Genomic DNA, 27,984 nt, shown 5'->3' on the forward strand with positions numbered 1-27,984 from the left:
GTTGATGTCAGAACCCAACGTCAATGTCGAATGTCCAACCCTAAAATTAATATAAAATCAACCAAATATAAACGTCTAATCATGTTACACCTTGACGTTGTGTGAACATTACTATGACATCTATCAGATGTTGGATTTTGGTCACTTTCCAACACAACTAAAATTAACCTAATATCAAATATCAACCTGATATTGAAATGTTGTGATTTTCAAGTAATATTCTGTTACATAATATTATATATTAAATATATTCAGATATATTAGACATAATATGTTGCATAATAATATTATTGTATAAATTTTTTTTGTAAAATCTTTATGTACGTTACATGTGTGAGCATGGGTCACGAGTTAACACGAGTCCGAAGGCACAGATACACATGAGTTTACAACTATGACATTCAGAGCTATTCTATCAGTGGGAGAGTTTGTAGAAACATGTTAACGGGAGTACATGTAACTAAACAACATGTAACAATCGATGAAAACATAAAGATATTAAAACAGACCACTTCATGTGTAGTTCTGAGTAGCTCAGTCAGATAAGTTGATTGATACGTGTGCTGAATCTTTTGACTACACGAGTTCGAATCCCGTTGATGACGTGTAAATTATTTTTCTTTTTTAGATTAATTTAGGTTATTTACTGTTCTGCTACACAGATATTAAAATCAATAATGTTTACAATGACACTGACACCAAGTAATCAGTAGTGATGGGTCGTTCATGAACAATTAGTTAATTTTGAACGAATCTTCAATATGATTTGGGAACTGCGAGTCCTCTTAGGGAGTGATTCGTTCCTCTGCGTGTGCGCAGATTTGTGCAGGTGGTATCGTTCATTTCAAGTCTTTTGAATCATTCATCGCGGAAAGGCAGAAGGCAATAATATGCATTTAGAGATGGAAAAAGAATTGATCCGTTCACCTCTCGAGTCCTCTATCGGGTCTGAGTCATTCGTTCATCAAGGGCCAATCATATGCGTTTACAGCGGGAAAACCAATTGAACCGTTCATCTCTTGAGTCCTCAGGTTTGAGTCATTCTGTCACGTGATTAACGAACGAACCAGAAGACTCGAAAGGTGAACTAATTATCATAGCTCCTATCGACTCAGACTGTGTACATTGGTTAAGATTATATGTGACTGTCAGTGTAACGTGAACGAACCACTGACATTTGAACACATGAAGAGGTGACCTGAGCAAAGAGACAACAATTCCTTCATAGACAAAAGATCAGGTAAACATTGACTTATTTTCTCCTTCTTATAGTAATCTATTTATGACTTATGTGTCGTGTGATTGACCTTTTGGGCTAGTTGTAGATGTGTCTGGAAGCAATTCGTAACATTTTAATAATATTTTGGCAAATTGAACCAAATGAACGAAATGACTCGAAAAAAGATTCGTTCATCTCGATGAACGAGACTCAAAGATCCGAGTCAGTAAAATGATCCGAACTTCCCATCACAAGTAATAAGAATCTTTATTTAGTGTGGGCATGTTCTGGTGCTGTGAAAAAGTGACGAATCTGCCAGTCTGCAAATGTAAATAGCTTACATCTGGAAAGGGACACCAGTTAACACGGTCACCAGTTAAACCGTAACTACGTAGGCCCATGCCTAGTTGGGTTATGTGTTTGTTTATTTGTTTTATTTTAGGGCTCTTAAATGTCCCTGGAATTGACACTTTAGTTTAGTAAATATAAAAATGTGGACTCAAACTTTAGGACTGGAAAGATAAAATGGCGATCTTAGATTTGGTCATTGACTTGAGAAATCGTGAATATATGGAAAACGCTGAACTCCTGACTTCAAATAAATATTTTATTTTTGGTTTAGGTAGGGATTACACTTACGGATACACTCCGGCTGGGTCCCGCTCCAGGTGAGATCGGCCTGACAGAGGCGTGTGGTGGAGCCCTGCAGAAGGTGACCCGGCTGACACTGGAAAGCCACCATACTCCCAACCTACACACACACACACATGTACATACACTTTGTTAGACACCATTTTCACAATCAGCATTGAGTAAGCTCATTCAAAAAAGTAACTACTAATTGCACCATTAGGGATGCACGATTTGGATGGTTTAAAAAAATCTAATTTGACCAAAAATGCGATTTAAAATGTGATTGACTACCATTTCATAATAGAGCTAGAGGTTTGATGTTGTGGTTTTAACAGCACCACAGAAAGAACAAGCATAATCTGCACTATGCTACTGTCTATTTTAAATCTCCTAAACATTAGCCCCTTTCACACAGTGATACCGGTAAACATCTGAGAAATTTCCGGAACGACTTTACCGGTAAGTGCTGTTCACACAGGCGAGGACGTTACGGAATTTCTTCTGGAAAAAGACTATTCACACATCCATTCCAAAATACCAGCAAATTCTGACATCATTAACCAGAAATGAGCTTTAAACGGCTGCGCTTGTATTTGTAAACATTTGACTACATCACAAACTCTGTGCATGGAGAAGTATTGTGAACAACTTCGATGAAAATATAGAGGAACAATTTCGCATGTCGAGATGTACATGATATACAGCATTTTTATTTCCATTAACCCATGGATAACAAAAATAACTATATATATATATATATATATATATATATATATATATATATATATATATATATATATATATATATATATATATATACATGCATGTGTGTGCATGAGTGTGTGTAATAATATACTATGAAAAAAATGTTTAAATAAATTTAAACAAAAAATAAGTAGTCATTCATTCAGAACATGCAAACTCCCCATAGAATTGCCAACTGGCCCAGCCGGGACTCGAACCAGCAACCTTCTTGCTGTGAGGCGACAGTGCTAACCACTAAGCCCCCGTGCCATCGTTTGCAGCCTTTTCAAACAACTTATTTAAAATAAGTTATAACAACACAAATTAATAACTTTTTGTAATTGTTTTAATTTCAGTCCACTTAAATTTGTAAGTTAACTTAATTCCTTAATGTTGTTCCAATTCAAATCAATCATGTGGAACCCAGTATTCTTTACAGATACCAATAGTGTCTTCTGGAAGCAGATTAAACCATTTTTAACACCTAATACTTGCAGTTTCTGATTGTCAATTTTTCACTTCGAGGTACAGATGCTTAAAAAAAATTATATATATATATATATATATATATATATATATATATATATATATATATATATATATATATATATATATATATATAATCAGAAAAAAGCGCTTTGGGGTAAGCTCAAATGTATGGCCGGTGCTCTTTGGGTAAGGGATTCATCAAAACAGCAACAAGAATCAGTCCAAGGCACTCGAATAAAGTGAAAAATTTTAAAAGCCTTTATTCACATGGCTAAATTTTTGCGCGTTTCGGCAGAAGTAGTACTCAAAAGAGACTCTAGACCAGGGGTCTCAAACTCAATTTACCTGAGGCAAAGTCTGGGTGAGGCTGGGCCGCATAAGGGATTTCACAAAAATAAAGTCCTCAAATGTCATTATTAACAGTTTTAATTATTTCTTCTGAACATGAACATTAATAGAACATTGAGTGAAGATTATGAACAGTTCTTCTGAACATGGCATCTTTTGCCTACTCCTTGCTGCCAGAGACTTGACAGCGCTTCTTCTCACAAATATGAACCACATTTGGCTTTAGAGCGGAAGCAGTTGAGACCCTCAGTATGGCTTGGGGGAACTCACTCAAAACTTCCATTCCCTCACGGCCTCACCTAAAAAAAAGGCATATATATGTATAAATAAAACACCCCCACCCCACTCCAGTCACATCAGTCTGTACCAGTCTGTATCTACCTATAATATATATAAGATGCAGGCTGTAGCTAGGTAGGTGGCAGGCTGCAGATAGGTAGCTAAGTGGCAGGCAGGGGTGGGAACAGCTTACCCTGGTTCTGGCCGGCGCGAGTTCCCTCCTAACACTTCCCGCCCGTCACAGCGTCTAACAAAGGGGCGGGGTGCGTGGTGACGTCACCGGCATCCCCGCCCGCCGTGTAAACAAAGGCCAGTGACCGCTGTGTACGGATAGAATCAGCGGAGCGGGGAGCGCTCTCTCTCCCCGCTCCGCTGATTCTGTCAGTGTACAGCGGTCGGCGCGGGCCACAAAATATTGCACTGAGGGCCGCAAATGGCCCGCGGGCCGCGAGTTTGAGACCCCTGCTCTAGACGCACCTGATCACTGTTACCCTGATGAAGGCAGACTTCTGCCGAAATGCGTAGGTTTTTAGAAATTTAGCCATGTGAATAAAGGCTTTTTAAATTTTTCACTTTATTCGAGTGCCTTGGACTGATTATTATTGCTATATATATATATATATATATATATATATATATATATATATATATATATATATATATATATATATTTTTTTTTTTTTTTTTTTTTTTGTATTTTAATATTTCAGGCTCCTAAAAGCCGCAAGGTGCTAATGTCAGGTGAATATTCTCATATGTGGTACTTTAGCACCTACTTTAGCTAATGTAATCACCTGAACAAGCACTTAAGAGGACACTGTGACCTTCTTTCTGGGTCGCTAGTGATGTGAAGTGACACTTATTTCCATAATATATGGTAGCGCTTCTCATGTGAACCCGTGAGGCTCCTGTATGTTAGAATCAAAGCAAGGTCATGGGACAAAAGTGACCCTTAAATGTCTCTGTGCACATGGACGATACATACAAGGAATGTATAATAATAAAACACGTCACACACTGGCATGTTAGCTTGGTATATTAATTGATTAACACGTCCTCATTCACCGAGAACACAATGGAGGAGCCATAAGACACTGGCGCTTATCTGGAGCGTGCGATATGTGCTCTCGCCGACTCCAACATCATTAAATCCCGGATGGCGGAAAAAGAGGTTGACAGGCTTCTTTTCTGGAGGCCAGACAAATGATTTGTGAATATGGAAAGGCTGATATTTAGCCGTTTTTCATGAAGGCTGCGCTGGGCTTGACCTCTGATACGGCGATGACATGAATTGTTAATGCCTGCACATCTCCGTGATGAACGCTCTTCCTCAGCAGTTTCAGTAGCTGCGTTTCTATCTAAAGAGGCGAGTTAAACTCATGCGCACAACTGATATATTGCTTAAACATTTGCGAATAAACCATTTTTATCTAATGAGTTGAAGATAGGGCTGTAAGAATCCAAAATATCAGACCATGAGAACTGTTATTGAATCTCATGAGACAAGATGCAATGTTCCAATGCATTTTCTAATCTGAGAAGTGATGAAGAAACCAACTGTTCCACTGTTCTATTCAAATCACTGTTGACAATGCAAACACAGGCTGGAGAAACAGAGCTACTCTACAGCAGGGGGTAATGCGAGAAAGTCACCCTTCTTCTTTCACCCCAAGCCCCCCTTCTTGACCTTTAGGCGACTTGTTGATCAGAGCACATTTCACATAAAATGTTCAAGGTTTGAACATGGTGTATCTTGCAGCACTATATTGATGTTTGGTATCATTTTAAATGTCTCCGTGTGATTGGTAAAGTGGTCTTAATTTTACAGTAATATTTTACTGGTATATGTTGATTTGGTTTTTGACTTCTATAAGATCTTGATAAGATGCTCTCCCTCCGAAGAGATGGTTAAGTCCTCAAATTCACCAGGCCAGGGTTTCTGTGACACCTCTATTGTCTTGAATTTATGGCTGTTTGTTTTGACTTGAGTATATAAGGTAACATGTGGTAAAGGACAGGGGGGAGATCTTGTAAAAAGACACCCCATTGCAGCATCTCTAAGGCCCCGTTTACACTAGTGCGTTTTAGTTTTAAAACGGCGTTTTAGAATGAAAACGATCCACGTCGAAACTCGCGTTTTACCCAGCGTTTCTGAACTGCTCTCCATCCACACCAAAACGCTGAAAACGCACATCACGTGACCACACAGACACTCTCGGGCAAGCGCTGCACCCCATCTACCCATATGAGAGCAGTGCTAGTCGGACTTCTCATCAAGCATCTCCCGCTGGATCTAATCTCACTATATTTATTAAACGGGCTATTTCATTCATCTTGTTGTCTTTATCTAACGACATATAGGATAGGTTACGTAACCTAATAATTCGAACGAAAGCAGTGACCGCTGCTGCTGCTTACAAAAAGTTTGCTTCTCACACGAGCATCGCTTTTTGTCTAGTCTACTTCAAAGAGAACCGATCGCAGCAGTTGAGCTTCCTCTACACACGGTTGTTTCGCGCAAGTAAACGGGAGCGCGCGCGCTTTTTAAAAGTCGCACGCATCATGTCACCTGTGTCACCTGCTTTTGCTCATGCGAACACAGTTTTTTTCTCAGTCGTGCTGCTTCTCGATTCTAAGATCACATTTGCACACATATTGGGCCATCCTTACTGTCGAACCCTGCTTTTAGAAAACTACAATGTAAAAATTATTTCCAACCTGCCAAAGTGGCTAGTGGGAGTGGCTGTCTTATTAACTGTGTTAATGTAAAGCCCTGGACGTTGATATTTGGTTGATTTTAGATTGGACATTGATGTCGGCCTGTTACCTTCATAAACAATCAAAGTCCTCGTGCTGCAGGAATTAGGAGGTTTGCTGAAGGTGCAGCTGTTGTGCAGTGAGGGGTTTGCGTCTTTAATAATCTACGACAGTTTGCGTTCATTAAACAGTAAGAATGATTAATTAATCCATATGAAACAGTCCCTTAAAAGTCACGTCTCGTCTTTAGTTTTGGGCTCAGGCGCGTTTTGCACTCACACACAATCATACCACACCAAAGCCCAATTGAAGCGCGCTCAGGCACATCTCTTCCAACCGGGCCAGGGCCAGCCAACTGAACCACACCTGAGCCCGATTCAGAGCACTCACACTTCTCAAATGATCCCAAAAACAGGCCTGGGCACGGTTGGGATAGCATAGTGCGAGTGCGCCCTAAAAGCACATGCACTTTAGAGGCCCCAGGAGTTACTATTAATGGCCCATAACACCCCAGCCCCCTTACCCTTGCCTCTTGGATGTGGATGTAAGCATAGCTAGTGTTTCTCACCAAATGAGATTCATTCAGATTTATTTGCACTACTGAGTAGTTGATTGCTCTTTTTTTACTGAGAGGTTCTGTGATGTTTTTACATCCATGCATATATTTCATATTTGGAGTGGAAAACTCTTGAGAGGTCTTAATAATATTTTGTAGTGGATGTGAGGTAATGGAGGGCCTACAACAAGTGGCTTTGTCTGAAGTGTGTTTGAGAATGACTATTTGAAAATCATGAAGGACGCTTTCATGGAAAAGAAATGATTGAACGCATAACATAATTTGAGGGTGAGTTTGCACTCGAATCATTCGAAGATTATAGCAATAGGTCACCTAAAACACCTAAATGTTATTCCTACCCCTGTATTTCTTTTTTTTTGCTTCAGCAAAACAAGTGTGTAGGTTTTATTTGAAACAATCGACTGTGATTGTGAATAGACCATTGTGGAAGTGGTTTAATGACATAAGGGCTAATAAATATTATTATTCTATTAAACATTTCTTTAAAAGTCAGCGCCAATAGCCTAGTGGTTTGTGCGTTGACATACAGCACCCAGGTGCTCGCGGCATGTAAAAAAACTGTATGTATATTATAAAAATGAGAACATTTTGGGCGAACTGCACAAAATTTTTACGGACAAAGCATGTCAAGTTTGAACTGAAAATTACAACAGTTTTAATGTTTTGTTTCCAAATGATCGTCTAGTGTGTGTTATATTATGCTTTACCATGTAAGATTGTATATGAAATTATTTCAATTAAAAAAAAGTGCTCGCGGCGACCAGAGTTCGATTCCCGGCTTGAGGTCCTTTGAGATCCTTTCCCTCTCTCTGCTCCCTATACTTTCCTGTCTGTAAATCTCCACTGTACAGTCAATAAAGGTAAAAACCCCTAAAAAAATTTCAAAAAAATAAATAATAAATAAATAAATAATTAAAAACATTTCTTTTGAAACAACAAATCAAAATGACTTAAATTAATAACTAAAGTACAAGAGAACAATTGTATTTAACATGTCAACTCACCCCTTCAATAACAGCTTTAGTTTACTTTCAAAGATAATAAACGTGTCATTTTTAGACCCCGGAAATCATTTAAAAACATATATTTTTACTCTTTTGGCCAAAATTTGGCCAAAATTGTGAGCAAAAATATTTTATATGAATCCCTTTCCAGTAAATCTTAAAAATCTATGATGATCAATGAAACTACTTTGCCATTTAAAGTCCTTTGCCATTTAAAGGGTTTAATCTGATTTGTTTAATACATTTTAATCCAGATCACAAAGTATTAGCAGTGCAAAGTTTACAAAGTGCAGTTCCGGTAATTAAGTAACTTCATAATTAAATAATAATAATAATAATTCATAATTAAATAAATCAAATAATTAAATATTATTTCCACTATACACAGCACGAATTAACGCAATTGCCTTTCTTCTTTTGTTTTACAGGATATAAATAGTCATTATCTTAATCTCATTTTAAACAATTAGCTAATAACAGCCAAAACATCAAGGCATCTCTAAAGATAACAGTGAAGAAACATCACCTGAAACATTTAATATTCATTTTATGTCAAATAAAACATTTCACAAGACTATTTATTTATTGTTATTTAATTTCCTTTTCATCTTTTGGCTTTAATGAAAGCAGCATTAAAGCTGCCGTCATAAACTCTGAAAGTCTTTTATTATTATTTTAATCTGTATTCATCCTGTTACCTTAAAGCCAAAAGTCCTGTTGAGAGAGCCGTAACGGGGCGTCCCAGGATTCTCACAGGTGGTGCGAGTCGGCTCTGAGGAAAGAAAGGGGGGAAAGAAAACAATACAAGTGAACATGCGGTGACGTTACTCTCTTCTCAATATCTCCTCATCCGACACAACTTTTATTTTTTGCCACCATTAGAGAATAACAACATTCAGCTCTTATCAATATGTGCTGAAGAGAGATAAAAAAAATATTATGAAACATCCTGGAAACAGGCAGCTGTAGTTTTTGTCTATCCTTCAACCGGTTTCCAACAGCATTTACAATATCTTCTTTTGTGTTTAACAGAAATGTTTGGAATAACTTGAGAGCGATTAAATAGTGAGTATTTCTGTTTTATTGGGTGAACTATCCCTTTAAAAATGAGGAAACATTCATTCAGTCATTTTCTTTTCGACTTAGTCCCTTTATTTATCAGGGGTTGCCAAAGTGGAATGAACCGCCAACTATTCCAGCATATGTTTTATGCAACGGATACCCATACACACTCATTCACACTCTTACACTACAGCCAATTTAGTTTATTTAATTCACCTATAGCGTATGTCTTTGGACTGTGGGGGAAAGCAGAGCACCCGGAGGAAACCCATGCCAACACGGGAAGAACATGCAAACTCCATGCCAACTGACCCAGCCAAGACTCGAACCAGCGACTTTCTTGCAGTGGGGCTACAGTGCTAACCACTGCACCACATTTTGAGAATAGAAAACAAAACAAATGAACACCCGGTGCCATTACTCTCTTCTCAATATCTTCTCATCTGTCACAACTTTTATTTTTCGCCACTATAAGAGCACAACAGCATTCAGCTCTCATAAATATGTGCTGGATCTCTCAAAGCAGTGCTAGGACTGGCCTTATAGTGATGGTTATGGGGCCTGTGTGTTTATGTAAGTGCTGCAGCGGTGTCGTAACACTTGTGCTTTTTTTAATAGCGAGCTGACGGAGACGCAGCAGGGGGCAGTGTTGCTGCAGGAGTGCGTCGGCTTCTCCACAGCTGTGCTGCTCTGTAATTGGGATGTAGAGCACATTTTCCAGCTGACGCAGAGACCCTTGATTCAGTGCAGGCGTGCAAATGACAGGACAACCTGCGAGGCTTACACAACCAGCCCCTTTTCCTTGCCGCTTTTTTTTTTTTGTTTGAGCGTGGGGCTTTTAATACTGAGTCAGCACACACAAAATATATGACTGAGTCGCAGACGGTGCTTTGATTTTTGAAGGAAGAACTCGCTGGGATTTTTAAGTAGAAACTAGCATGTTTATCTTCCCACAACACTGTAAAACATGCAGGGTTCCACACAATTCCTTCATGTTTTTTTAAACACAAATCGATTTAATTCGTTTAAAGGTGCTGTATGTACGTTTTGACTCTTTTAAAGCATACAAATACCATATTATGTTTGCAGATATTTCAGAAACATGCTGAGTTAACATTCTTGTTTATCTGAAAAACAATGCTGAAGTTAGATATTCTGCTTTGACAATGTGCGTTACGTAGTGGAATGACCCTCTTTGTTTTGGTCATTTAACCCGCCATGTTTAGCCAATTATACTTCAGCACCAGGTTGCATTTGTAAAAAACAGGATATTTCATTCATTCATTCATTCATTCATTCATTCATTCATTCATTCATTCATTCTCTCATTCATTCATTCATTCATTCATTCAGTCAGAAAGGCTCTCAAAGTGTGTGTCCGTGACTGAAGTGCGACCTCTGGTGGACGATAACAGCCTCCGAAATGAGACGCAGATTCAGAAGCTGCGTCCCAAACTGCATACTTATGCACTATTCTACGCCATTTTGTAGTATAAATAGAGTAAGTAGTGCGTTCACACTTAAAACTCAAACAATAATAAGTGCACTTTAATTACCCGGATGATGCACTCATTCAGCCGCTAAAATGGAGTGTGTAAGGATGGACACTTCACGCACTCAACGACCGCAAGTTTGCTCACGTAGCGGAAGGGGCGGAGCTATCGGGCGCACATGTTGGATAACTTTATTTATTTTGGATGCTGAAAGCAAAATTCTCCTACGAGAGTGATTATAGCGCCTCCTGATGGTGAATGCGGTTATACTCACGGCAGGTATTATTTAACAGTCTGGTCATTTATTTTACTGATTTGGTAACCGTCAAACGTCATTAGGGAAATGGTTTGAATTTCCGCTTCGTAAAAAAACATTAGTGTGCCATTTGGGACGACACTACATACATATACTATCCTGTTGAGTGTGTAAGTGCATAAGTACATAGTGCATGAGTGCATAGTGTGCCATTTGGGACGCAGCTAGAGTTTCACGAGGTGGTTATTTATTAGCAAATAAGTATAAATATTATGAACGTAAACATTAGGTGAGCAGGTTACATTGTAACCCCGTGTCCTAACAACACGCTACATGTCAAGATTTGCAGTGATAAGCAAATTTGGCTGTTTGCACCAGACGAAAAACAACAGAAATGTCAATACAGCCATTCAGAGGCACAGACTAGTGCACTCACTGCACTCCAGCGAAATGGTAAGGTTTACAATCTAATTCATACATATTAAACCTCTTTAACATTATTAAATGTAGATGCTGAATCACTGATATGTGTTGGTTTGCACTGAGTCACAGTTTTTAAGTTCAATTTCAAAGGGTTTATTTATTTTCAAGATCTTTTCAAGAGACGAACCATCTGCTGCTGCTTTCTGTAGGGTAATAAGGCTATGTTTACGTTGCCAGTTAAATGTGACCCAATTCCGATTGTTTGCTCATATGTGACACAGATCAGATGTGTTTTATGAACGTGTAAAGATGCAAAAAGCATGCATTCGGATTTTCAGAGATAAGTGTAAATAAATCAGATATAAATCGGATACGTGACAATGCGACTATCATGTAAACAGGCAGATCGGATTTATTGAGGCATTCCGTTATGTACGTCGTTGAACTTGCGACAATGTGGTGCTTCTCCGGCAGTTTAATGACGTAGAAGGAAGAACGTGTGTGGAGACGCTAACACAGTAAACAACAACAACAACAGATAAAACACGGAGTTGGAATGTGGTCAGTCGCCACAATTTGCTCCCACCAGACCTGAGATCTCTCTCATACCCATAAATTCCAGGAAAACTACTAGCCACAGTGACTGGTGATCAAAAAAGTTAATGTCAAGCTCTGCCTGAGGTGATCAAAGTTTATTGTGTTGTTTAGCTGCAAGAAATAACATATAAATTTCAGGTGTTGGTTAGAACAAAAACTCCTTTTAATATTAAAAAATATTTCTACTGTCACGTTTCGTTGCTTTTATTTAGAACATGACTTAAATAAGCCTTAAATCAGCTTTTAGCCTCAATAGTCAGGCTCGCTCCTGTCAATCTGGCAACCTGCGCTTGCGCGTTTTGAACCAGGCATGCAATACCTAGTTCGACCACTGGGTGTCAAACCTACATACTGCAACTTTAATTGTTTAAATTTAAGTGGATTGAACCTAAAAGATGCAAGTTGTCTCCCAAAAAAGCTTAAGAATTGTGTTAGTTTAACTCATTTTAAGTATGTTGTTAGAACAAGCAGAGTCTAGGGATGGTCAATATAGACCTAAAATTATATAATGATATTTTCTGGTATTTATAGCGATTAAATTTGATGATTATTCACATGTATTCATTGAGAGAGAAAAAAAGTCCAGCATTTATAGAAAAAATAATAATGTTCATGTTTTTTTTTTTAACCAATCCTGTTCTTGGATGTCCACTGTCTTGCTGAGCTCAACCATATAATAAATTCATACACAAATAATAGATTTCATTGTTATCACGCAAAATAATTTGTTTTATCATGGGGTGAATCTTTACCGGAATATTGCAAACGATATAATATAATATATCAGTTGTTTTCCATCCCATTAGATTGTGTTTATTAAATGATCAGTCCAGGAGGTGATGATGATTGACAGCAGTGTTAGTATAAAGATGTTAAAAGCAAGTAAAATAGATTAAAACTATCATTTCAAAGCTCTCCCAATGTGACTCTTAATATGCATCAAGCTGCCGATCTGAAGTTCGAAGCATCCTCCTTATGCTTACACGCAAAGCATAATGGGTAATTTTGCATTCTAAGAAAAATATCTATAAGCCTGAAGAGATTCATTCGACCGCCTGGATATACTTTATCCCACTTATAACGGAGCTACTTGCCACAAAACATAAATAAATAAATGGCTTTGAGCTGTAGTATTTTTTAAAAAATTCTTTAATTAAATGCAAAGCTGACAGAAACAAAACCCGCTGAATGGATCATACCCCAACCTGCATATAATTCAGTCAAAAGATGACGCCAAACAGCCAAAAACAGCAGCGTGACGGATCTAAAAATAAATGTGATCAATACAATTCTAAGCTTTTGATAAGAGAGGTCTGTTATTATCTTCAACGGTTGTAATAATAAACCTGGAAATGTTGCAGCTGACCAATCAGAATCAAGTATTCAAGACAGCACTATAATAAATTATAATATAAGACAATGAATGCTGCATAAACCTCAACAGTGACATTGGCTGATTGCTAAATGAATCAATTCAGCCTTTAAACGTCTCTGATTGTTTCATGCACTTGGCCACCAATGACGCATTGCACAGAACACGCTGAGGTCAGCACAAGTCTGTCCTTGCTGCAACTGACCTGTGGTTAATGTCACTTGGGTCGTATTTTCTTGTTACCTGGCATGGTTTACTTCAGCTTTTTTTTTAAAGAGGTCATGTCACACAACCCAGCCTTGTTTATCTGACAGATGAAGCTTGGATGGCCAGACTTTTGCATACAGTTGAAATATTAGCCCCCCTGTATATTTTCCCCCTATTTCTGTTTAACAGAGAGAAGATTTTTTTTAACACATTTATAATCATAATAGTTTTCATAACTCATCTCTAATAACTGATTTATTTTATCTTTGCTATGATGACAGCACGCAATATTTGACCAGATATGTTTTCAAGATACTAGCTTAAAGTGACATTTAAAGGCTTAACTAGGTTAATTAATTTAAAGTTAGGGTAATTAGGCAAGTCATTGTATAACAGTGGTTTGTTCTATAGACAATCGGAAAAAAATTGCATAAGGGGGCTAATAAAAATGACTTTAAAATGGTTAAAAAGAAATTAAAAACTGATTTTATTCTAGCCAAAATAAAACAAATAAGAGTTTCTCCAGAAGAAAAAATATTAAAGGAAATAATGCGAAAAATTCCTGAATCTGTTAAACATCATTTGGGAAATATTTGACTTTTATTTTATATGTGGGCTGAAAACTTTGACTTCAACTGCATTTGCAATATCCATTTGATATGGAAAAAGTTTACTCTTACTTTTAAATTCTATTTATTTTGACACTCTAATAAGGTTAGTTTCATATCATATTTTACATTTAACTTTATCCATGCAACCAAGACTACATCTGCTCTAATCCGAATAAAATTAAAACAATGTGTTCTTCCAAAAACGCTATAGGTTTTACGCTAAAACGACTGAAAATGATTTTGTTTGTGTACTGGGCATGAACACAGACGTAAACAGAGGTTATGCTTTTATTTATTTATTTATCTTTAAAAGATTTATTTATGTCCTTTATTAGATAGGACAGTATTGAGACAGGAAGCGAAGTTGGAGAGAGAGAGAGGGTTGGGTTAGGGAAATGTCTTCGAGCCGGGATTTGAACTCGGGACGCCCTGACGTGCTATTGCACCATATGTCAGCGCACTAATCACTAGGCTATTGTGCCGACACGAGTAATAAAAGTTTATACTCAAATAAATGTACTGTTACTTCAATAAAATTTAACTTAAAGAATGAATTTTGGCTCTGTTTTGGAGCACACTAACTTATAGATATCCTATAAACTAACAATACTCTTACTAACATCCCAAAAATTATTTAAGTTTCCATAAAGTATAAGCAAAGTCACATGTCTGTAAATATACTCAAGTAAAAGTTAATATCAGCTCATTAAAAATGTGCTTTTGAGTAACTATTGAGTAATGGGGTAGTTCTAATGTATTCTAATGTAATGTTAGTTCAAAAATAACAAGGGGATATAAATCTCCAATTAGTTGTTTTTATTTGAATGAACAACTTTAACAATTAAAGACCAACAACAACAACAACAACAAATAATATAATTATTTAAAACCTTTTACAGACTATACTGTTTAACAATGTAAACATCAATCCTATTGAATATGGCATTGATTCAGCTGGACTCAGGATGCAAAACCGAGTCAGCTGAACTGCTCACATGATTGCAGGACAAGACTAAAATGCTTCGTCATTTTCGAAAGCCTCCGTTTTTACAGATCACACTGCAACACATTCATTTATTCATTCATTTTCCTTCAGCTTAGTCTCTTATGTATCAGAGGTGGCCACAGCGGAATGAACCCTCAACTATTCTGCTGGCCGGGCTGAATACAAAACATTTCGTGGAGAGAAAACGTGAAACGAAAGCGAAGAGGTGCGGCGGGGGGCGTGTGGGGAAAGTTGTGGACTAAAGTGAACAGCGGTGGTGTGGGGGTGTTGTTTCTGGTGGGCCCCTAATAGTATCTTTGGGGGCCCCAAAACGACGTGTGTCCTAAGACTCATCCTAACTTTTCCTCCCCTAGTGGTGCCCCTAACTCCAGCATATGTTTTACACAGCAGATGCCCTTCCAGCCGCATCCCCAGTACTAAGAAACACCCATACACACTCATTCACACACACTCATACACTACGGCCAATACTGGAGCACCCAGAGGAAACCCACGCTAACATGGGGAGAACATGCAATTCGAGGTCTGCAGCTAATTAATAAATTTCAGAATAAAGTGCTATAGCGGTCGGTAACTGGTGTATTTTTGGAAAGGAGCGGGCAGTCTAACAATTTCACTCCCGACTCCCGAGCGAGCAAGCACGCGTATGTATTTGTGTGAATGAGTTTAGCTTGTTTGTTGCTGTCTGTGTGTGTGTGTGTGCGAATGAGAGAGAGTTTTGTGCTACGGTGTGTGTTTGTGAGTATGTGTGTGAATGAGAGAGCCTGATGTTGCTGTCTGCGTGTGTCACTTGCTTGGCATGCTTGGTGCTGTGTGTGTTTGTGTTTATACAGACAGTGTGTTATAGGCTGTCTGGACTCTGTATAGCTTGGTGGTTTACAGTTTTGTTCCCCCCTCTCTGCCCATTAGCGGGAACGGACGAGGTGTAGAAAACGGAGCGGGTCAGGCAGCGGGACAACCAATGCTGAACAGTCGGTCGGGTTTGAGCTCAAACCTGGCGGGTGCAGGCAGGAGCGGGAATCAAAATTTAGTTCCGCATAGATCTCTACATGCAAACTCCACACAGAAATGCTACCAGCCGAGACTCAAACCAGAGACTTTCTTACTGTGAGGCGGCAGTCAGGGCTGGCGTGTCCATAGAGGCGACCTAGGCGGCCGCCTAGAGCAGCAGAATAGAAGGGGCAGCACACTACCCTCACCCCTCCGCGCCATCAGTTATATCTGCGTTTAGGGCAGAAGAGAGAGGGCGGCGTCCGTGACACTACCCTCACCACCCACGCCCTCAGATATATCCTCATTTAGGGCAGCAGAATAGAAAGGGCGGCGTCTGCAACACTACCCTCACCACCAGCGCCCTCAGTTATATCCGCGTCCAGGGTGGCAGAATAGAGGGGGAGGCATCCGGGACACTACCCTCACTACCAGCGCCCTCAGTTATATCCACGTCTAGGGTGGCAGAATAGAGAGGGAGGCGTCCGGGACACTACCCTCACCACCAGCGCCCTCAGTTATATCCGGGTCTAGGGTGGCAGAATAGAGAGGGAGGCGTCCAAGACACTACCCTCACCACCAGCGCCCTCAGTTATATCCGCGTCCAGGGTGGCAGAATAGAGAGGGAGGTGTCCGGGACACTACCCTCACCACCAGCCCCCTCAGTTATATCCGCGTCTAGGGTGGCAGAATAGAGAGGGAGGCGTCCGGGACACTACCCTCACCACCAGCCCCCTCAGTTATATCCGCGTCCAGGGTGGCAGAATAGAGAGGGAGGCGTCCGGGACACTACCCTCACCACCAGCGCCCTCAGTTATATCCGTGTCCAGGGTGGCAGAATAGAGAGGGAGGCGTCCGGGACACTACCCTCACCACCAGCGCCCTCAGTTATATCCGCGTCTAGGTTGGCAGAATAGAGAGGGAGGCGTCCGGGACACTACCCTCACCACCAGCACCCTCAGTTATATCCGCGTCTAGGGTGGCAGAATAGAGAGGGCGGCATCCGCGACACTACCCTCACCACCCGGGCCCTCAGATATATCCGCGTTTAGGGCAGCAGAATAGAGAGGGCGGCGCCCGGGACACTACCCTCACCACCCGCGCCCTCAGATATATCCGCGTTTAGGGCAGCAGAATAGAGAGGGCGGCGTCCCCGCACTACCTTACCACCCGCGCTCTCAGTTATATCCGCGTTTAGGGCGACAGAATAGAGAGGGCGGCGTCCGCGACACTACCCTCACCACCAGCGCCCTCAGTTATATCCGCGTCTAGGGTGGCAGAATAGAGAGGGCGGTGTCCGGGACACTACCTCACCACCAGCGCCCTCAGTTATATCTGCATCTAGGGTGGCAGAATAGAGAGGGCGGCATCCGCGACACTACCCTCACCACCCGCGCCCTCAGATATATCCGCGTTTAGGGCAGCAGAATAGAGAGGGCGGCGTCCGGGACACTACCCTCACCACCCGCGCCCTCAGATATATCCGCGTTTAGGGCAGCAGAATAGAGAGGGCGGCGTCTGCAACACTACCTTCACCACCCGCGCCCTCAGATATATCCGCGTTTAAGGCAGCAGAATAGAGAGGGCGGCGTCCCCGCACTACTTTACCACCCGTGCTCTCAGTTATATCTGCGTTTAGGGCAGCAGAATAGAGAGGTCGGCGTCCACGACACTACCCTCACCATCAGCGCCCTCAGATATATCCGCGTTTAGGGCGGCAGAATAGAGAGAGTGGCGTCTGCGCAATACCCTTACCTCCCGCGCCCTCAGATATATCCGCATCTAGGGCGGCAGAATAGAGAGGGCGGCGTCCTCAACACTACCCTCACCACCTGCGCCCTCAGATATATCCGTGTTTAGGGCAGCAGAATAGAGAGGGTGGCGTCCGTGACACTACCCTCACCACCCACGCTCTAACCCCCTCCCCCCCACCCCCTTCTCTTTAGGGTTGAGGGCGGCATGACCGTCCTTTGCCTAGAGCGGCAGTTCAGCTTGCTCCGGCCCTGGCGACAGAGCTAACACAAAAATGGCATTTCCACTCTGGACAGTGTTTTTACTTTCTAAAAAAGCCATCTAAGATTGGATGGAAAGCCAAAACAGAGCAAGAAATGTGTTTTTTAATAAGAAGACGTATTAATATAGACATGCCCACAGTGAAAACAGCCAGTAGGATTCATTCTATAAACACTGGCACGGATACATTTGTAGTGGCATTTCCGAGCACTTAATCTGCGCCCGGTGTCTTTTTCATTGTCTTTGAGGGTTTAATATGAGACTTCATCGAAACTGCTAAATGATTACACCTGCTTTGGGGCCACGGCTGACATCTTCTATCGGCGCGGTGCACTAAATGCTTTAAAACGCCAATCAGAGCTCATCCGAATCTCCTGCTGGCTGTTCACAGCTCCTCAATAATGGCTTTGCAGAGCTGGGACCATTTATTCAATTACTTGCTCAATTAAAAACAATTATCGATGTATTTATTGACGTTAGGAGAAGGACTCCCTCATGGATATATAAAGCGAGGAGTTTAATCAGATAAACACTGTACTTCGGGGGACAGTGGGAGCAGACTTTGTTAATGAGACATGGAGAAATGGATGCGGCTGTAATACGGCCGGTTCATGCGCACAGGGAAAAAGCTACAGGAGGTAAAGAAGTAGCTTTCTTCAAAGAGATAAACAAGTTTTTGTGAATAAAATCTGATTCGGTTTGTGTTAGTCTCTGAGCTTTACAGAGAGCCTCCAGTGAGGAACCCAGGGCTGAAAGAGACAAGGGCAAAATCTGTAAGGGCACAACCTGAAAGAAGCCGAGGGAGGAACAGCGAGTTTGCACTGAGGAAGCTTAAGATACAACATAAATTCTCTTTAGTTTCTATAGACCTTTAAAGGTATAGTTGAAGTCTGAATTATTATTCCCCTTGTATAGTCCCCCCCCCCCTTTATGTTTAACAGAAATAATATTTTTTCAACACATTATTAAACAGTGTGGTGCTTCATTTATTGGCTGATATTGTTCCTAATGTAACACACACACACACGCACACACACACACACACACACACACACACACACACACACACACACACACACACACACACACACACACACACACACACACACACACACCTAACAGTACCTGACTATATTGTTTTTGTTTTGTTTTTTATTGTTGTTTTTTTGTTGATGTTTTTTTGTTGTATTTGTATGATCCCAATTTATGCACCTTTTTGCATATTCTAATAAAAAAACGAAAAATAAAAAAAAAATTAATAAATAAATAAACAGTATGATGGCTTGATTAAGTCTGAAGTAGTTTTAAAGTTTAAATAATTAAAGTAGTTTTGAAGAAGTTGACACAGTTGGCATAGACGGATAACAAGCGTAGAGTAATGAAGTTTGTCCTGCGCGCTCGCGTTTTTTAAAAGAAACTTTTTTGGTGTGTTAATCTTGTCAATACAATTAATCAAAAAAAGGTACTGATTCCCACTTATCAAGTAATTGCTTCATATTGTTTTGAATTGCTAACCACTGAGCCACTATGTTGCGACGCAGTGGTGCAATAGGTAGTGCTGTCGCCTCACAGCAAGAAGATCGCTGGGTCGAACCTAGGCTCAGTTGGCGTTTCTGAGTTTGCATGTTCTCCCTGCGTTCACGTTGATTTCCTCTGGGTGCTCCGGTTTCCCCCAAAGACATGCTGTACAGGTGAATTGGGTAGGCTATAATTACCCATAGTGTATGAGAGTGTGTGTGGATGTTTCCCCGAGATGGGTTGCGACAGGAAGGGCATCCGCTGAGTAAAAACGTGCTGGATAAGTTGGCGGTTCATTCCGCTGTGGCGACCCCAGATTTATAAAGGGACTAAGCCGACAAGAGAATAAATAAAAAGAATGAGCCACTATGCTGTTTAACTCTAATAGCAATAAAAGGTCAATGAACATAATACAGTACGACACTAAAAACATCACTTAAAAGCTATTCTAAACAGATTAAGAACAGATTTTAAAAAATGATTCAGGCTCCTGTTTTTATGCTAGTCAGTTACAGACTAGCCAGAGTAAATATTGTAGGATATACTCAACGTTTGTAGCTTAAATGCTGTTAAAGGGGCTTAAATTGATAAGAACACTTCAGTCATATTTCACTTTTACACGTTTCAACATAGTTTAATTATACAGTATCCATAATGAAAGCAATTTTATAGCATTTTTATTAAATCTAGGATAACATCAACCTTCAAAATGTATTTGGGTCAGTTTTAACAAAAAAAAAAGAGATGGTTTTAAAAAAAAGAACAAAATATTGCATTTGTTTTAAGAATAAACAATGCAGCTAGTTTTTCCACATTTCTATTTCTTAAGAACAACCAATCAGAAGTATTTTCCCAATTTCAGGTTTCAAGCTTTTCTCTTCTTTTTCTTTGTAAAATTACCTAAAAAGTTATGTTAGTGTCAAAGAGTTTTTGGAAAATATATTTAACCTTTTCCTCATATCTCACACAGGTTTGGGCCTGAATTTAGATGATAAAAATGTATATATGCACGCCTATTGACAAACCACTGCAGCATGAAAAATGCACCACTGTTTTATCTGAAAGTGAACGTGCATCCAAGTTAAATTAATGTACTTTGTCTTGTTAGATATAAATATGACTGTTTTTGAGCAACCACGAGTAATAAATCCAATATTTAATCAACCTTTTATCCCAAAGGGGTAATTTATGTGTCGTATACACTCACTGGCCACTTTATTAGGTACACCTTACTAGTACCAGGTTAGACCCCCTTTTGCCTTTAGAACTGCCTTAATCCTTCGTGGCATTGCTCCATATTGATATGACAGCATCACGCAGTTGCTGTAGATTTGTTGGCTGCACTTCCATGATGCGAATCTCCCGTTCCACCACATCCAAAAGGTGCTCTATTGGATTGAGATCTGGTGACTGTGGAGGCCATTTGAGTACAGTGAACTCATTGTCATGTTCAAGAAACCAGTCTGAGATGATTTGTGCTGTATGACATGGTGCGTTATCCTGCTGGAAGTAGCAATCAGAAGATGGACACACTGTGGTCATAAAGGGATGGACATGGTCTGCAGGAATACTCAGGTAGGCTGTGGTGTTGACACGATGCACAACTGGTACTAATGAGCCTAAAGTGAGCCAAGAAAATATCCTCCACACCATTACACCACCACCACCAGCCTGAACTGTTGATACAAGGCAGGATGGATCCATGCTTTCATATTGTTGACACCAAATTCTGACCCTACCATTCGAATGTTGCAGCAGAAATCGAGACTCATCAGACGAGGCAACGTTTCTCCAATCTTCTATTGTGCGATTTTAGTGAGACTGCCCAAATTGTTTCCTCAGTTTCCACATTCTCTTTTTTTGGACCATTCTCTGTAAACCCTAGAGATGGTTGTGCGTGAAAATCCCAGTAGATCAACAGTTTCTAAAATACTCAGATCAGCCCGTCTGGTACCAACAATCATGCTACGTTCAAAGTAACTTAAATCCCCTTTCTTCCCCATTCTGATGCTCGGTTTGAACTGCAGCAGATCGTCTTGATCGCATCTGCATGCCTAAATGCATTGAGTTGCTGTCATGTGATTGGCTGAGTAGAAACTTGCATTAACGAGCAGTTGGACAGGTGTACCTAATAAAGTGGCCGATGAGTGTACATTCAGCATTCAAATCAGATGTTTTCTCCACAATGATTCATTAATAAAAAATACTAATCAAAAACAGTATGACTTTTTAAAATAGTAAAATAACAAAACTTAGATCCAAACAGTACCAGAATGCAAAGACACATTTTGAATGCATTACGATTAACTTAAAACCCCTTATATGTTAATTTATTCTACTTGTTAATGTATTCATACTGTATACACAGAAACAAACACTGTCTCAGTACTTTGAGAAGGTCACAGGACTCGAGCCGAGCTACAGAGGACAATAATAACTTCACAACAGATGTCATAGCCAGCAGTCAAGTTGTCGTCTCTCAAGCAATTTGGTTTTCCCTGGCCTCCGTTTCACACTTCATACTTTGTCCTGATCTGCCAACTGTTCCCACTCCTCTGGTCGTGAGCTCACTAAAGCAGGGTTTCTGTTATTTCCCACCATTACTGTGTCAATACAGCATCAGGTCTGCTTGTGTCGCACTGGTCTGGACTGTAGGAGGGCATTGATTTGGATGGAGTGGTTGCAGATAAATACTTTTGAGCTTGTTTGTGGGCTCTAAATAAGACCAAAGGAGATTTTCTTTGTGGGTGGCAGTCATAAGATTCAGTAAATGGAGACACTGGAAACCATTATAGAAGACAAAACTCAAAATTCTGACTACCCAGCTTAAAGGGATAGTTCATCCAAAAATGAATACTGGAAACCTTAAAAATAAAGCAAGAAATTAAAGGGATGGTTCTCACCCAAAAATGAAAATTCTGTCATCATTTACTCACCCTCTACTTGTTCCTAGTAGTGGAACGGAGCCCTCTCTCCCACGGTTTGGATCACATAAGGTTTTTTTTAAGAGTTAGCTGATGATTGATTATAAAGCGAGTTTGGCATGTTGTCCCGGGAGAGAGCCTTAAACTCATAAGATCCTCAAGCCCAGGGCTCCCTTTCATATGCAGTTTAAGCTCAGTTACAGTAGTGCTTGAGAACTCCCCCTTTATTTAGAGAATTATGACAGATTATACATTTCTATTTAGACACATACTGCTGGTGAAGAGCTTGACTATAGTGCTAATTTAGGTCGATCAATTCATTTATGATGCATGTTTTTGAACTGTGGGAATGTGTAAACTCCGCACAGAAATGACAACTGGCCTGTTAAGGATTTGAACCAGTGATGTTCTTGCTGTGCAACAGTGCTAACCACTGGGCCACCGTGCCATCCTATAAAGGGAAAGATGGAGGAGTAGGGGTGGAAGGGGAGATTCTTCAAGGCGGAGATAACTGAAGTAAGAAACTTTGATTATTTATAGTGAGTTAGGAATCATCTGATTGGTGAATCATGCATTAGTTAATGCAGGACCAGCTGTGATCAATCATAAGCATGTGCTCTTCTCGAAATGAGTTTATCAATAAACTTAACTTAGTCATGGATCGGACCATTTTTCGGATCAGCCAAAAAGGGGAGGAGACACATATAATTTGCTTTCTATTAATTATAAAAACAGCACTGCAAGACACTTTTGGTTTTAACAAACAGAACTTAGAACCAGTAATTTCATTAAAAATAAAAAGAAGAAATAATCAGCTGAATAAAAATAACTGGTAAAATATTCAGTGCTGTGAAAAATTCAAGGTTACTGTTGCTGATAACGCTGAATGTAGAAATCTAACATTATCATTTGTATAACCCAGATTTATTTTAGATTCATTTTCAACAAATGATTCAATTATTCAATTATAAAGCTTCATGTTTCATTGCTAGATGATCATTTTTGAAGAATTATTCAGTGGCATATTTTTAATGGCTGGTTGTCGCCACCTATTGGTTAAGTAATGTACTTGCTGCCTGAAACTTTCATTTTGGAGCAAGTTAAATGCATGACAGTGATTTTAATCATTACCATAAACATCAGTGGTTTTATCTAGGCCCACACGGAATGCACAGATTTTAAGCCCATCATTGAGTCTATTAATTTACTTGTGCAAATGTGTGTAAACTTATATTTATTCAGTTTTTAAATTAACTTCAGTAATAATACTGACTAAAATGAAAGTGTTTATATGATTTATTTACAATACAGTTTGTAAAGTAATATTTTCTGTCGTTTAGTAGATATATTATGTAACAGACTTGCTTTGTTTACTAAATGAGTGGATCTAATTAGATTTGCATTTTAAACATTAAATAAAAGTAAAAAAAATATTTTTATTTCATCTATTAAGTTTTTAATTATGAAACTCCCAAAATATTTCTGCATAAATTCGCAGATATTTACAAAATTCTCTGCGGAAATAGTTAAACATGTCTGCAGATTCTGTCTGGCCCAAGTTATATCTAAACTATAAATGGTTATCTCAGTACTTCTGTGTTATTTGACTGTTTGTAACTTTATAACTAACTTAAAAAACTAATGACTGAATCTCTTTCTTGATTTTTGCTTTTTAAGATTTGAATGCAGCGATTGGAAGGATTAATAAACATATGCAAATCACCATCATTTATAACTTATGTTGCGTGGGTGTTGAGATCCCGATCTTTTAATGATTAATCGTGCAGCTTACACAGAATGCATTAATACAGGCTAAACGAGTAGTGACTGAAAACACCTTTAATAACCTAAGAAACCCACCACATCCCGAATAACCCACCACAACTTCTTCAGTCATCTTTATATTTTACAGAAAAGCCTAAATGCTTTCATACAAAGGTGATATAGATAGGTGATCTATCTGTGATCATTACAAATTTAGGATTAATCTACAAGTTAAAAACGTATTAATCCTGGGGTCACGTGTGATCCAAACCGTGGGTTGTGATCTGTGCAAATCAACCGTGATCACCCCTACTTGTTCCAACCTTTAAAGAGTTTCTTTCTTCTGTTGAACACAGAAGAAGATACTTTGATGAATGCTGAAAATCTGTAACCACTGACTTTCATAAAATAGTTTTTTCTACTATGCATGTCAATGGTTACAGGCTTTCAGCTTTCCCTGAAGGATCTTCCTTAGTATTCAACAGAAGAAAGAAACTCATCACCTTTAGAGAGAGTAAATAGTGAGTAAATGTAATTTTTGTGTGAACTATCCCTTTAATCTCCTGCCTTTTTCGCTGAGCTGAAGCGTGAAACATTAAGTAGACAAATGATTTAAGTGACAGTAATTGCTTTTCGCTTAGCAGAGTTAGCAGGACGGTTAGCGGTCAGTTTCAGCTGGATGATTATCCGGTTCTGGGATTATTAGGTTTCGATATACATGCTTAAAACAATTATTATGGCAGTCTGGTTCACTGAGGATTGAACATATGGTTTAAAGACATGCAAACGGTGTCAGTGTAATTGATTTACCTATACAGCGGGGCTGGGATCCGCTCCAGGTGCCATCAGTCTGGCAGATGCGTGTGGTGCTGCCCACTGGGATGTAGGGAGCCATGCAGCTGAATGACACCTCGGATTGGTAGATGAAGCTGCGGCCTTCCCTCGAGCCAAACGCTGGGGTTCCGGGATCTCCACAGAACTTAGCTGAAGGGAACAAACACATTTGACAAAATCATTTTTAAATGGTTAGCCATGATGATCGACGCTGAAAAGCTTTGTCATTGTAAACCAGAGGTGGGTAGTAATGAGTTACATTTACTTCATTACATTTACTTGAGTAAAATAATTGGTTAAGGTGTACTTTTTGAGTACAGTTCAAAATGTGTACTTTCACTCCTAACTAAATTAATAGAGGTAAATCACTACTCTTAGTTCCTCCATTATTGTCCAATAATAATAAAAATGATCCATATGACTTGTTTGCAAATATCGCGAGGCGCCGCATTGGAGAGGTTGTGAGGTTGCTATAGAGATGCAGCTCCCGCTTTCGGTTAGAGTGCGCGTCTATGCTGGAATAATGGAATAACGGTTAGGAAGACGTGCGAGTTTATACTGCTGTCCCGCCATGTCGCCTTCTGCGACTCCGAGAAGGACGGTCAAGCTGTCTGTGCAGTGAGTTTATCAGACCAGATCACCTGGCCTCAAGTTCAGTTTATGTTTTTACTCCAAGATTTTAACAAGAATAGTTTCATAATGCGATGCACGCATCAAACTGACATCGCAACACATGAATTACAACTCCAACCTGAACAAAAAAAAAAAAAAAACGTAGTGGTAAGTATCAACATTATCCCAATTTAAACCGTATTAATAGTAACTATGAGATAACAATATATATACATCAATATATATATATATATATATATATATATATATGTTGAAAAGTTATATTTGTAATGCTTAACAGTGTGAATGACTAAAATGTGCAGGGCTGATAAGTTATTCCCTTAAAAAGCAGTTTCTTTGGTTATCTCATAGTTACTATTAATACGGTTCAAATTGGGATAATGTTAATACCTACCACTACGTTTTTTTTTTTTTTTTCAGGTTGGAGCAACACAATCTCACGGCAATTCGTAACTTTTTCATTTAGTGGCTAATTCGTACAAATTCGTACGATCTAATTCGTACATTTTAGTGCGATTTGCATATCCCCCAATGACGGTTGGGTTTTGGGGTGGGGTTAGGTGCCACGCCTCCTTTTTAAAATCGTACATTTTCTTACGACTGAACTCGTACGAATTCGTACGAATTAGCCACTAAACTGCCAAAACGTAAAATACTTACGTTTTCTCGTGAGATCAGGCTGGTTGGAGTTGTAATTCATGTGTTGCAATGTCAGTTTGATGCGTGCATCGCATTAGGAATTTTACACAGGAATTATATATTTATATATATATATATATATATATATATATATATATATATATATATATATATATATATATATATATATATACATATATATCACAGAAAGAAGATTTTATCAACACATTTCTATAGTTTTAATAACTCATTTCTAATAACGGATTTCTTTTTCCTTTGCCATGATGACAGTAAATAATATTTGACTAGATATTTTTTAAGATACTGCATATTTTTTAAGTGACATATAAAGGCTTAACCAGGTTAATTCGACAAATTAGTGTAATTAGGCAAATAATCATGGTTTGTTCTGTAGACAATCAAAAGAAATGTTGCTTAATGGAGCTAATAACATTGACCCTAAAATGGGTTTAAAATGATTAAAAAATGCTTTTAAATCAAGACTGACATAATATAGGAAATATACTGTGTAAAATTCCTTGCTCTTTTAAACATTATTTGGGAAATATTTGAAAAATAAAAAAATAAAAATCACAGGAGGGCAAAAAATGTATATATAAGTGTTTGCGCCCTGCGTTTTGCGCTCTGCGCATGGACCGTCAAAATAGAGCCCTATATGTTTGGGACTTTGTCAGACTTTGACAGGGACTTTGTCAGTAACTGTTACAGTTCACAATGACCAATTTCTTTTTCCACCTGATCATAACATGTAAGTGTATTTAAAATTGTTGCCTCGTTTTGTGTAGTTTGCAAAATATGTGTTTAATTGTGTGTTTTAACTTGTGATCACCTCGCAGGGCTTGTAATCACTAATCTATTATTTATCAGTGCTTGTACTGTATCTCACAGGTTAAATCTTTATGGGGCTAGGGCACATATTGCGTCCAAAACCAAGTTGAAAACAACACGTGCTTCTTGCTTTACCAATTTAAAATCGTCTTTGCTATAGTCACCGTCAGCACACACACACACACGCACGTCACGGTCAATTTTCAAAATAGTTCAAATATTAGACAATATAAACTCTATGTTACTGTTCGAAACTTTCCAACTGGTTTATTCATCACAGTTGAAACAGAAGGTCAAATCAAGCATGTTGCCTTGTGGGATACCTTATTTCACACACTGTGCGTGTTGTTTTTATACAGCACACTTTGGCAAATGTTGTAGGTCATCCAGATATTTTATGCATAGAGAAAATTGCATACTGTGCACATTATACACTGCTGATTTGAACTCTTGTGAAAGATGTGTTTTATGCTCTCCAGGGTTGGATTTATTTGACAGATAATAAAGTTAAAAAACAATTATAATGTTAAATATTTAAACGGTTTTGCTTTTAGTATAATATTTTTTTTTAATGTAATTTATTTCTGGGATTAAAGCTGAACTGTCAGATTAAGTCCTCACACAGCAAAAAAAAATGGCTTTTCTTACTTAATTTTGAAAAAAAATCTTGTTTCTAGTCCAAATATCAAAAAATTTTGACATCAAAAAGTATTTTTTAGACAAGCAAAATATATTGTCTTTTT

General features: G+C 39.0%; 1 protein-coding gene across 9 annotated transcripts in view; it reads right to left on the reverse strand.

The window, feature by feature from the left end:
• Positions 1-27,984, reverse strand: part of csmd3b (CUB and Sushi multiple domains 3b) — a 990,558-nt gene that overhangs the window by 39,128 nt on the left and 923,446 nt on the right. For all 9 annotated transcript variants that reach the window (XR_012395232.1, XM_068215335.2, XM_017352314.4 and 6 more), the window contains 3 exons: positions 25,097-25,270; positions 8,749-8,822; positions 1,859-1,970 (listed from right to left, as the gene is read on the reverse strand). Coding sequence is in view for 8 of the 9 variants with exons in the window: in XM_068215335.2 (XP_068071436.1) it covers positions 1,859-1,970; positions 8,749-8,822; positions 25,097-25,270 (360 nt within the window). In the remaining variant the exon portion in view is untranslated. The remainder of the gene's footprint in view (positions 1-1,858; positions 1,971-8,748; positions 8,823-25,096; positions 25,271-27,984) is intronic.

This window comes from Danio rerio, chromosome 19, assembly GCF_049306965.1.
Source record: "Danio rerio strain Tuebingen ecotype United States chromosome 19, GRCz12tu, whole genome shotgun sequence".
NCBI lineage: Eukaryota > Metazoa > Chordata > Actinopteri > Cypriniformes > Danionidae > Danio > Danio rerio.